This window comes from Aythya marila (genome assembly GCF_965140915.1).
Source record: "Aythya marila genome assembly, chromosome: 1".
NCBI lineage: Eukaryota > Metazoa > Chordata > Aves > Anseriformes > Anatidae > Aythya > Aythya marila.
Window position 1 is genome coordinate 90,629,639 of NC_139042.1, and position 13,307 is coordinate 90,642,945.

Consider the following 13,307-nt stretch of genomic DNA (forward strand, 5'->3'; position numbering starts at 1 on the left):
TACAACTGAAAGATATCCTTCTGAAGTCTGGTGAACATTACAAATTTACAAGGGCAACAGCATTCATTTAAAGTGTCAAGCTCAGTTGTGGTGGCATGTTTAAAAAACCTTCAGCTTTCATCAAAATGGCTTCAAACACAAGTTGTTATTATTTTGGCTCCTGATACTATCTCCATGGTCAGATGATTTTCTTGTCATGTAAGCAACTCTTTTCCTCTTTTGAATCAAAAGCAGTACACAGTTGTCTACAAAAGCTTGTCTACAGCTTGGAACAAAATTTCACAGTTTTCTTTTTGACCCTCTGGACGCACACCACCACATTCATTTTATTGCAAACACCTTCCTAAGTAGCAACAACACACATAATTAGGCCTTGTCTCAAGTCCTTTTTTGCTAACAAAAAAGGTAAGAAGCTGCCAAAAGCTTCTTGTGTTGCCATATGGCGTGAAAAGAATTTCTCCTCAGGAACTGAAGGGCTAGAGAGAAGACATATAATTAGAAACTTCATTTACACAGCCACACAAAAGTGCAGTAAGATGTTTCTAAAATGGAATCATAAATCTAAAAAGGATCTCAAGTTTCAAAAAAACATACAGACTGACTGAATTAAATTATTATTTGAACTAGTGTCTTGCCCTTGGTTTGGGGATTTAAATACACTCAGTTCTCATCTTCTTAAATCAAACACTTTATCACCAAATTGCTATTTCAGATTACAGAAACCACAGGCTTCTCAGTCTAGTGAGGCTGTGAGCTTCCCAGCAGCAGGCAGAGGTACACTAGCTCACGCCTCTTCCCCTTCACCTATGGAATCACCATGGATGAATCAGTTCCCCCCTTCACCGCAGCTCTTGCATTCTTTAAACGGAGGTAATTACTTCTCTTGCAAGCACATACAGTAAATTGCAGTAAACCACAGCTTTGAGCTGGCACAAGCTTAAAAAAGATACAAAAATGCTAACAGGAGCTCCATTTAGTCTTCACAATTTTGAGCAAAGAGAAAGCTATCAATATTCAAAGGGCAAGTCCAGTGCTACCAGAGGAAAGATGCTGATGATACCAAAATACATGTACCTTCTCCTCACTCATTTCACCTGAGTAAAATTGGATGGTTGCTAATCTGAGTCATATTTAAGACAAAAAGCAAGAGCTGATAGCTTCTTGCCTGCCAGATATTTACTTCCACATTGGTAGGTTATAATTATCTCTGATAACAGAGCAACTTCATACCGTGCTAAAACTACACAACTATGTCCACCATAAAATAATAAACTTTGACACAAACAGCACTTAAACATCACCATAGAGATACAGGAAAACAGATTGGTATAAACTAAAAAGCAAGAGAGGAAATTTGAACAGAATTATATAATTGTGCTAATTTTAGGCTAATTGGCCTAATATTATATGAGGTCACCCAACAACCTGTTTTGTTTGCAGAACAAAATAGGGTCAGTCGTATTTTGCTGTGTTTGACTCATATATTCCTTGGTATTTGCATGTTCTCCATATGACCAAGCACAAAGTTCACAGGATAGTTTTAACCACGCTTGTATGAGTACAAAAGAGTACCGTTGATTTAGGAGTTAAAAAATACACAAAGATACATATATGTTAGAATAAGAAACTAAGTGTAATAAAACCTACAGCCGATCTATTTTTGTTTTACAAGAAATATCTTCAGCAGCTAATAAGTTTTGGAGCTGAAACACTAATCCAAAAGCTGTAACTTCTGCAAATCAGGTCATTCTTCCTTGCCAAACAGATCATCCAGAAGAGGCAAGTATTTGATTTTTTTAAAAGGAAGGGATGGTGGCTGTCCGTTCCAGTCATCTTCATTCTGAAATCAGTAATACAGAGAATATCTTAGAATATAATATTGAAAACAGCAACAAATAAAAGCCGGTCAACATAAGATTGAATGTGCTGCTTAACTTGCAATTACAATCATTCTGTGAACATGTGGACCTATATAATATAGTGCATCTATATAATAATAATAATAATAATAACAATAATAATAATAATAATAATAATAATAATAATAATAATATATAGTGCACTATATAATATAGTGCATCCTCCTAAAACATTACTACATGCACGTTTTTATCAATCTTGCAGAATATTTTATTGAACATATTGAGCACTTCTGCAGATATTTTCAAATTAAAGAACACTGTGTTTTCTTCATTAAGACATTTATACTTGAAAACCTTACAAGTCATCTATGCTTCAACAACAAAACCATACAAAACAATGATAGAGAGAAAGAAGAAAAGTCAGCTAAGCAAGCACAATTCTGCTACTGGAATCTATTGATGAAATACAGATACTATAGCCTCAAAATACCACCATTAATTCAAAGTAAATTAGGAACAGAATGACAATTGGGTTCTAAAGCTGGAAGATTCAACAAGATTTAAATCCTTTCCTTTCACTGATCTTTTCCAAGTCTTAGTATTTCTTCATTAAAATACTTGTGTATTGTACCAAAGACAGGTATTGCAGCTAACTAACAGAATAATAAAGTCGATAAAAATGAATAAACAATACCGAAACCAATTTGGATGCAGTTCATTAAAAACAGCACTACATGTCACTGTGACAGTTAGAGCAAGGCTCTGGAGCCAACGAGGAACTGATTATCCCAGCATGCTGATGAATGATTATAATTCCTCTTGATGCACCTTTTTCCTTTCTGGCCTCAGCTGTAACCTTCCTCCCCTAACTCCCATGTTCTGCTCTCAACTGGGGCTCTTAAGCATCAGCCACTCCCTGAAAGCCCATCCACTGACAATCTACCAAGGAAAGATAACATCTCCTTCATACCCAAAGAAAACCATGTCTCTTACACCGATCAGAACATACATTTCACCACAGATGTCCACTCAACCTCCAGCTTGTTTCACAAGCACCTTGTCCTCTGTGCCTTCAACTTGTGAAGACCGCTTTTTGTGCCACCACCACTTGCACCCCACCTTCCCTGCATAGGAACCATCTCCTTCCCTCACCTGCCAGAAAGCAGCTCATGCTCAATGGCTAGATAAGCCATGCAGCTGTGAGGAGAAAAACGGTCAAACAGATTAAACAGCAACCATATCTGTGCAGATATCTGCTTCTTTCAGCCTTGATTTTTTGGTGCGGAGCTTAGCACCATCTTCAAGGCAAAAATCCTCAGGGCACAGGCTCTGACCCTTTTTTTGCTTGCATAGTACTGAGGCCCATGAGGGTCCTCATCCTGGCAGACTATCCTGAGAGAAGGCACTAGTTAAATACCAAGTTATACATGTAGCTTAAAGATGGAATTACTCTGTAAAAACAAAGAATAGCCACTGAACACAACCTACTCCATAAGAACCACAGGACTGCTGCATAAAACACGTGAAAGGGCTTTGATTTGATCTGATTTGTGCAAGGAAGAAAAAATTGTCTCAATCACAGAGTGAAAAAGAAACCACCAGAGAAAGCAGAGTGAAGCAGCAGGACAGGGCCCTGGTTAGACATCCCAGACAGTTTGAGATGCTTCAGAAGAAAGAGCTCATAAGCCAATAAGAGAGAGCAGTCAGGTTAATAGCACACTACTTGAGGAATATTGATTTAAGATATGTCACTGTTGAACTCAAATTCAAGGGAATGCCATGTTTCTAAGTGGTCTGAACACAATCAAACACATTCTGTACAAGCACAGCAACACATGGACTAGGCCAGAACAGCGAAACTACACGTTGGCAGAAGGGCTTCATATTTATCTGTTACAAGATTTTTAAAAATCAGCGTAATTGCCTTATGTACCATCTATTTTAAAATGTTCCGTTCAGCACAAGATGGCGAGATCAGATTAATCTCTGCAGTTTGTTGACACCACATTTTTATTTACCCTAAGTAGCAGGCTGGTGGAGATATACAAAGTTGATCCCTCAATACTGCTCCTGATTTACGCCTACCAGTGATGTGCTGTATTAAATACAAGTTTCCACAGAGTTATAAAATATATATAGCTATTTTCTGTGGTGCCAGTGGAGTTTTAAGAATTTCTTGACTATCCCAGCAACCAAACAGATCATTTGACATGTGGCAGAAATATTTGTGGGTGGCACGGTATTCACACCTATTGTTCAAGGACAAATACACCTGTTTTCCCCTCTTCTTTTTTTTTTTCTTTCAGAAAAATGTCACAGAGATGTAACACCTAATAGGCACAGGTGGGTAGTAGATCTTCTATTCCCTGTGTGACTTCTCTGGTTCATTCTAAACCTCCCAGAAAAAGATAATTACGTAAAGAAAATAGTCACAAATATACTAAGATGAAAGCTTTTATTGGCTTTGTTGGATGAAGCACTCATGTTACACTTGGCCAAAATGCAGGAGTATCTCAGGTGCTTGGCTGTGCTGTTCCTTTGCTCAAATATAGTGGTTTTACCTTGAGAGGAAGCCTTATTGTCTGGAATGCAGGTATTTGATTCTCTCTCCAGTTCAGCCCATCCAGAAATTTTTTATACTCCACTTGCTTATTGTCATCTTCAAACCTAAGCAGAACATCCACAAGATGACTCATGGTTAAATGAAAATCTTAACACAGTTATATCATGTTATCTACAACATACTAATACATTACTTTTTGGATAATCATTTTTCATTCCTTTAGAACCAAAGCCTGGTAAGAGTATGGAGAAACACTTCCAAACTGCCAGGCCTTGATATTGTATGTTACGTTCCATATACTTACTGCTCAGTATTGTATCTCATACTAGTATTCAATTCCTTTAAGGTTTAATTTTTAACCATTGCCCAACTTTTTCCAGAACTAGGATCCCACAGTTGGTGACAACCATGGAGCTAGGATGGTCAGTGTATAATTCCTTTGTGTAGAAAAAAAACTGGTAGTATGATACAAGAGAGATGTGCTTTAACACAATTGACCTGCTTTATACAGTTTCTATAATCATTTCCTGAAAATAAGCAATCTCTCAAATATGCTGTTTGTACACACCTTGGGATCAATTTACAATTGACAAACGTGCAGGTCTCTAACCTATAATTTAATAGCTAGATTTAACAATATCAATCCTTGTCATTTGGTAGTTGTTTTATGGTATTATTCTTCATTTCCATGGAATAAATATATATGTTCGTGTCTGTTAGAAAGGTTCCCTAACTGAATGAAGAGATATATCCTGCCAGTTAGGTTCTACAGCTACTATTACACATGGAACATGCTACCTTCCTCCCTCAGATTTCTAAAATCATTACCCTGCCCTAATAAATCCATTGGAAGCAGCTGTGTAAGCCACGCCATCCTTCTGCCATTTTTTTGAATGAAGGAGCTTCAGAAAAGAAAAAAAAAAAAAAAAAGTCCTCAGTTCAGCAAAACACTTACTTGATTAAGGCATACAGAAATGTGCTGTTATTTGAGTGGGTCTTGTCAAATGCTTGAAAGACACTTGAATTCTGCAAGCTGATGCACCTTGCAGAATTGACACTACCACGCAGATTGTTCTTGAAATGAACATCTTAACTGCTCTGCTATACATACATACTGCCTTAGCAGCTTCTGTGAATGACATCTGTCTCACTTAGCACTACCCACATGGAAAAGGGATCTGGTTTAGGCATCTAAGCACACACTGGAAGCATCTGTGCTTCACTGCTGTCCATGGAGAGACATATATGACTAGCTAGATTCAGTAAGTATTTTTTGGTGGCAAACATCAGGTTAAATAATTCTACCGTGTAAGCCGGTGACACAAATACTATTGCACATGTAGGAGCCAGATCAATTACACACTGTCATCTCTGGAGAAACATGTTTTTTAGAAAATCATTTTATTCTGTTCTTGGAGAAATAGAACTGCACAAAACACAGGCCTCAAATTCCTTCGGTTCTCCAAATTACTGGAGAGGGTTCTGGTGAAAATTAAGCATGAAGGTACTTGAAGGAAGACTTTATAACACAAACTGGGAAAACAACACTGGGAAAGAGGAGAAATAAATCTAGTGACAAAAATAAAATGCAATAAACTGCAGCTCATCCTCTCCCTCTCCTCCCCCCACACCTTTCATTTAACAGTCAGCAGGAGAGATAATAATAAAATATACTCAGAGCCATAAACAGAGATGCTAGTGATAAACTGAAATGTTAAGTACAATGAGTTATGCTGAAGATGAAAGCACAGTCAGAGAAGAATGCTACTGTTACTAGAATTAAAGAGGAGCCTGAAACAAACATTGCCATGAGAAAACCTATTGTGGTTTTCTTCTTTTTAATACCTCACATGCGAGTTAACATTTTCACAAAGCCTCAGTTTTTTTTGGTTTTTTTTTTTTGCTTTTTTTTTTTTCAGGTGGCAATTGGGGAACCAGGAGTTTTGCATTGGAAGTAAGAAGACAAAAAAAAGCTCTAATAAGAACAACTGGTGCACAGATTCTGAATTTCAGTACAATCATGACTATTTATTATTATTATTATTATTATATGCACTAGTGTATATGTATTTAGCTTTTGCTGGTTGTGAGAAGTCAAAAGATAAGGTCTACTGTCAAGATGCAGAACTGCACAAGTAGGAGTTTTAAATAAAGAACAAGTGAAGGCATGTAATTACTTCAGCATCAATTTTATGTTGAGGCAATGAAGTCGTGGAAAAACATTGCTTCTGCATTTGACAAGCATTAACAAGGAGAAAAGTCCCTTGAACTGACAGCACTAGCAGACCAAGGCAACAACATGGACATGAAGTTAACTATAACCAAAGATTTTACGGTGGGCATGGGAAATGGGACGCCTAAATCCCATATTTAAATAGCTACAGAAAGCAGCTTAATGTATTACACCAAAATAATCCAGAGGAGAAAAATCCACTCTTTAGATATTTTTCCTACTGTGTCTTATTGTGCTAATCTACTAAATGCACATACTTATAATTCGGTACAGAGTATCCAGATGGAATGAAGAGATGTTATCAAGTTCTGCATTATTAGGACAGAGATGTCATACATTTCAGAGGCTGGAATTAATATGACTGGAACTGACAGTGCTCTTCAGCAAAGGAAATTAGATTTGCCTTATCAAGAAGATGCAACAAAGATCTCTTGAAACTATGTTTCTCTTCAGTTTTGCCCTATGACTTCACCATTGCATACAATTTTAGACTGTGGAAATCACTCCCTCATTCTTACCATTGTTTGCAGAGCTTCTTTTCCTTTTTGACATTACAGAGATAATCACACAGTTTTGCTTGTAAAAATATATTCATAATGGAGTATTTACTCCAGATACATGAAAAATCTATTTAATTCACATTAAGATTGTTCCTGAGGATGCTTCACTGAGTAAAGGCTACTTATAAATATATTTTCTTTCCCATCAAGAAATCTGCAACCCAAACATTCATGTAAAAAGATAATGTACATATGCAGATTTTTACTTCCTTAGTTTTCAATAGCATTTGCTAAGTAGTTAATCTGATAACAGTAGAGGAGAGGCACTATGCTGCTTTAAGCTTAGAGAAAATGCTGCAATTCTTCAGCTGTTTGACAGTCCCTGTGTAACACTGGTATATATAAACACCTAAATTTTCATAAACTGTTCTTATGAAAAGATTTAAAATAGCAAACACAGACCAGTTTATGCAGCTGATCATTATCAGTTAAGTAATGGCTACCTTCTTGTGCATCCATTTATTCTTGTCTTGAACAACTATAAATTGAACCATCACTTCCTCAAGATACTGAATAACAGAAATAATGTCTTTTAAGAGATCTGTATGTTCATGCTGGAGTCTTTTAATCATAAATGGCAAAGTGAGTCTCAGACATCAAAGGCAACAAGCAGAATAGAGAGTGTAGGAGAACGATCTCATGGCCATTTCCAATTGCTGCTGCAACAAGGGCACTTGCCAGAGTAGGAAAAGAGGGTTACCTTCCTGAAAGAAACAGGTCAACCCTAAAAAAAAATGTTAAAGGTTGGCAAGTAGGTAAAAAAATACGTATATTACAGTGCCACAAGTCAGGGAAAAGCTGGGCAGGGAGAAAAGGCTACCTGAAGCACTAGGAATTACCTTTAAAAAAAATAATATATATATATATATATATATATATATATATATTTTATTTATATATATATATATATATATATATATATACATACATATATACATATATATAAAAATAATACTTCTTCCCCACTGGCTGTGCTTCTACAGCTTAAAAACCATAAATGCCAGACTCCAAGACTCCACGGTCTAAAAGACTGACCCTGCTCCTGTCAAGAGGAGAACTACAGAGCCAGTTTCAATAGAAATTAAAAGACTTTTTTAAAAGTAGGGACATATGCTTAACAACTAAACTAATGCAGGATCATCCACATGCAATACTTGTAAACTTGTCATCCATGCCTTCTGCACACCATTTTTTCTTTTGTTATCTGCCAGCTGTTTACATATACCCTCTGGGGAAAGGCTGTATCTTTTTAAGTTCTTATTAGCGTACATTTAGCATTGTAGTAAATAAAAATATCGGGGGGGGGGGATCTAAATTCATTATTTCAGCATTTTTACAACATTTATTTATTAAACAAAGCATAATTGTTAATTATACCTGCATAAATTAAAAGAAATGCTTATAATAAGCTACCCCAGTTTACTGGCAGAAGCAAGTGTATACCATATGTATTGCTTAATACATTGTGATTAAAAATCTGTATTGTCCTGTAATTGAAAAACTATGTGAAATAATGCTGATGGAGAGAGGAAATACCTTTTAATAAGACAGCTCAGTGAACTGCAATAGTGGACACCTTGTTAGGTACCCAAATCCTACTATTTCACCATCCCACAATTGAAAGTATTAATTTACTCTAGACAGACAATTTAAAAGGGTCTTGCAAAATCTCACAGTCTTTGTGCTAATTCTCCCTGTTCTTTATGGAAACTGAATGCTCCTCTGATAGAGTAGACAAAGTCCTGGATCATCTGGAGGTGACCACAAATTTAGACAGTAACTTCTAGTTCTGTCCTGTGCTTTTAATAAGTGACAGATCGTTGTGGTGTAATTTGCAAATGTAAATAGTAAATATTTTAAGGACATTACCTTTTGAAATGGAAAAATAGAACCATTAACTCCTACTGAAAGTCTTTGCCACCTAATCTCACATAGCAAAGCTGAATAAACATATAGGTCCAGTCTTCAACCATTATCTGATCCACATCGTCTACGATCATTTTATAGCTGAATAGGGTCCAGCTAGTGCATTAGCTATATATACTGATTCTGTGGGAATCAGTCCAACAACTTTTATTGTACTGCTTTCTTCCATCATAAATTTGGATACATACATTAGGAATGCTACCACTGCTTCCTTCGGAAGGCATCAATGGACACAAAGGGCACAGAATTACAAACCAGAAAAGCAGGATGAATGGAAAAGTCTAAATCTCATTTAGCCAACTCTATTTTTCCATTTCCAGATTACTGTAAATTAACTCTTCTAAAATACACTTCACAAAATCCTTGACTCTGCACCTTTGTGCAACGATACTCTTCCAAGGCAGTGCCAACTGCACACATCATTAAGAAAGCAACGTTCTTTCTTATCTGCAGCACAGTGACTCACCACAAAAAACACCATCTTTCAAAGCAGCTGCTACTGTAACTTCGAACCAGCATTATGCATAATGCTCTGTCATACACAGTACTTCTCCCACTGATTTCTGAGGCACAGCTTCACACCATTTAACTTTCTCATACAGAAATCTGGAATAAAAGTTGGCCACAAACCCTTTTACAGGAAAATGGAAGGTAGTTCTGAAATCCAGCCCTTTCACGCGTTGAGATGACTGCCTCTCCTTCTCCATCGCCTACAGAAAGAATCTACAGAGGCTGAATCCTAAACTGGCTGTCATGAGTACCTGCTGGGTGAAATCCAGGCCTTAGCTTCTTCTTTGTCTTCTAAGCTCATATCTAATTCTTTAGAATTAGACCCTTTAAGAGAAGATGTTCATCTTGCAAAAGCTAGTATAAATTCACAAACAATAAACATGTCTCTGGAGCCTATGATTTGTCGGGCCTGTCTGTTTTTCATCAGCATTTAGTTAGTACTTAAAGGAAAACCTTCAGTCCCTTGTCTGTGCATCTATTCAATTTCAGCCTTTATGAAATGGAAACTATGAGAACTCCTTGTTTAGTCCAGGATGCCAACTGTCCTCCAACACTTTTTGTGTTGGCCAGCTTAGCAGGAGTTCTAAAAACGAGTTTTACATTAATGCTAAAATTCAGACATGTTTCTGATGACTAACACTTGTAACCTAATTGTCAGAAGTGATTAATAGCCAACCAATTATCAAAGACATCTATCTGGCTACTACAGGGAACTATTCTGAAAGATTTTGGTTTGGGGGGGAACAGGGCTTTGTAGAAAATATCTCTTTAGACTTCTAACAGCAGTCTTGTTGATACTGGTTGAAGTAGGAAGACTTGCTTGCTGTATATAAATGTTTTAATAAAATGGATTCCACCTTTCTGCTTGACAAGAATCTTTTCATTATTTGATAAATCCAAATGTTTAGTTTGAATTTCCTCTTGAAATCAAGAAGCATATCTACATGAAAACACCCAAGCATGACAAGACCTGCTTCTGCATTTTACACAGTGTGAAGGCACAGACAAAATATTTAATGATTTCCCCCAAGAGAAAGAAAAGACCAATAAGCATGTACTTTACCTGTTACCAGGAAAGCTGGTCATGAAAACCAAACTCATGATGATATGAGCATTCAAAACACCTTGGGTTACTCTGAACTTTAGCCTTTTATACAAGTGCATTGAATACTAGTTCTTTTCATTCCTGTTTCCTTAAATACAGCTAGCCAAACATTTTGTCTCAAAAAAGTTAAATGTGCTATGGGAAAATACCAAAATCATGCAATACTCCTTTTTCTTTTTAATAATTACAATAGAACAAATGTTGCAGATGAGGTTCATAAGAGTAGGAAATCACTTTTTGTAGTAGAGTCTTAATGCTGTCGACTTGATTCAAAGATACTTCATTGTATTCATCTTGATATTGTATTCATCATCTGCTTCTATGAGATTAGTGTTTTTACCTTATATACCTTATATGAACTGGAACAACTAATGCAAATACAGTGATTCTCATTGATAATGGTAGGTATCATTAGCTGATTACCATGAGACTAAATCCATAGAATTCTGGCAAACCCCAGATGACCTATCATGCCAGACAAAAAAAGAAGATACATTGCTAAGATGGATGCACCATGGTTGATTATAAATATTCTATAAATAGGAAAATCTGCACCTGTACATGGACAAAATCAGCACAATGTGATGACTGAAATTACAAAGATGACAAATTCTTAAGAAATGCATCTGTAGTAAATATTTAACACTGATTTGCACCCATTCATGCAGGTCATACTATCTGCCTTTAACTTACATGGTCAGTACAGCTTCCAGAAGGTCATCAGCCAGTGGCAACTTAAAAGACTTGCAAATAGTCCTGCACATCTGATAGGGCAGCACCCCACATCTACACAAACAGAAAGAGAGAGGGAGAAGTGTACATTAGGTATTAGCCAGGTTTATTTCAAGTTAATATTAATGTGTACAGGAAAATGTGTCAGAGGCAATGGAAATATATTTTATGAAATTTCACTGTTACACAGCTTAGAAACTCAAAATGCATGTAGTAGCCTGTCTCCACCATTCTGAGGTCCTTAGTGATTCTGTTATTCTGTGACATCACCGAACAAAAAGGGAAAATGATTAACATAAAGGATCAACAACAAATCCATTTTTTGTTAAATAACTATTTTTAGTCTTTCATTTAATATACTGTTTTGCCTGTGAACAGACATCTGGTTATGTCAGTGAATACTCAGTATGGCAGCTATTAACAAAAAGTACATGAACAAAATGAAAAGGACACAAAAAGACTATCCTTTTCTTATCCACTGTCAAGTTCTGAGAGAGGCTTAAGATTCAAAAAAGTATTCTTTGACTGCAATATATCATTTGCTCAGCAACAAACAGAAACTAGGTAGGTTTGCAAGTAGAGTTTACCAGAAAGCAGCCTAGGATAAATAGAGGAAACTTACTTTTCACGATCATTGTATACAAATACTGCAGACAGTTGTCCAAAATTCTCAAAGCTATTTTTCTTCAGTTGTTCTTGAGCCACTGCAAGGAGGAGGTGGAGGTCTGTTTCATATTCTTCTTTCACACCGTAATAGCGCCCAATAGTCATAATTTCATGTTCTGAAAATGCTCCATCAGTGATACTGACTATCAAATTTCTGTTTACAAAAACAACAGACTACATTAGTTCAAGTAAAATAGTTAAAAAGTTAATAATTGCTAAATTTCTGTGAAAACAAGTATTAAAATGCTGTATTTATTTACAATCTTTAAAGAAAGCATTCAGTTAAATTTGAAATCCAGGTCTGTTCAAGGAGGTTTAACGGGAAGTACCTGAACTCTTAACTTTTGGAAGATGTCCATGTTTCCTCTGTAGTTGACTACTCATAACAAAACACATAATCATTATAGAAACCTTTTACCTGGAAATGCTGTACTAGCATGGAACATTAGTAGAGATTAGCTTTGTCCAACAATACAGTGAATTATACAGGCTATTATCCTGTTTTGTTCCTAATTGTATTTTGTATTCTGCAATGTATGATTAATTATCTATAAGCACAAAGTGCATACAGCAGTTGCATAAAACATCATCGGAAGAGAAGTGGGGCAGAAGATACCAACAGAGAATGATGGTATTAATCAAGCGTCAAGCCACACTCCACAAATCACTGTGAAAACTGGCCCTGTTGGGCAGCTTTCATGGAAAAGCTGGGGGAAGGGAAACACAAATCAGCCACACAGAAAGGGCAGAAAATTATACCCAACTTGTAATCACAAGCCCTCCTGACAACAAAGAAATAAAGGACACAGCAGCAAGACCAGCTGATGCTTGGGTACTGTCAGTGGGGAATCAGATCCCACAGGGAAGTCTGAGATGCGCTCTCCCAAGGTTGCCTGTGCTGCTCAGACGAACCAGCCCAACCCAAAGAAGAAGAAATGTTCCTAAGATCCATCTGATGGGCCAGTACTGGCATTGAATGACTAATCATTCCTGTTAATATCAAGGATTTGTTGCTGGTAATAGTACTGGAGTAATTTTAGGGTAAGCTCCTGAAGACACTTATTGTATACCAGCAAATGGAAACAAGCACTGAGACTAAATTATAGTTTTGTTATACGTAAAACTTTGGTTTATATTTTTGGGAGAGGGA

At 36.5% G+C, this 13,307-nt stretch overlaps 1 protein-coding gene across 1 annotated transcript in view; it reads right to left on the reverse strand.

Annotated features, from left to right (window-relative positions):
* Nucleotides 1–680: 680 nt before the first annotated feature.
* EFHC2 (EF-hand domain containing 2) overlaps nucleotides 681–13,307 on the reverse strand; it is a 52,160-nt gene continuing 39,533 nt past the window's right edge. The window contains exons 11-14 of the mRNA XM_082752948.1: nucleotides 12,114–12,311; nucleotides 11,453–11,545; nucleotides 4,424–4,529; nucleotides 681–1,840 (exon numbers count right to left, since the gene is read on the reverse strand). Coding sequence (XP_082609074.1) covers nucleotides 1,745–1,840; nucleotides 4,424–4,529; nucleotides 11,453–11,545; nucleotides 12,114–12,311 — 493 coding nt within the window. The 3' untranslated portion in view covers nucleotides 681–1,744. The remainder of the gene's footprint in view (nucleotides 1,841–4,423; nucleotides 4,530–11,452; nucleotides 11,546–12,113; nucleotides 12,312–13,307) is intronic.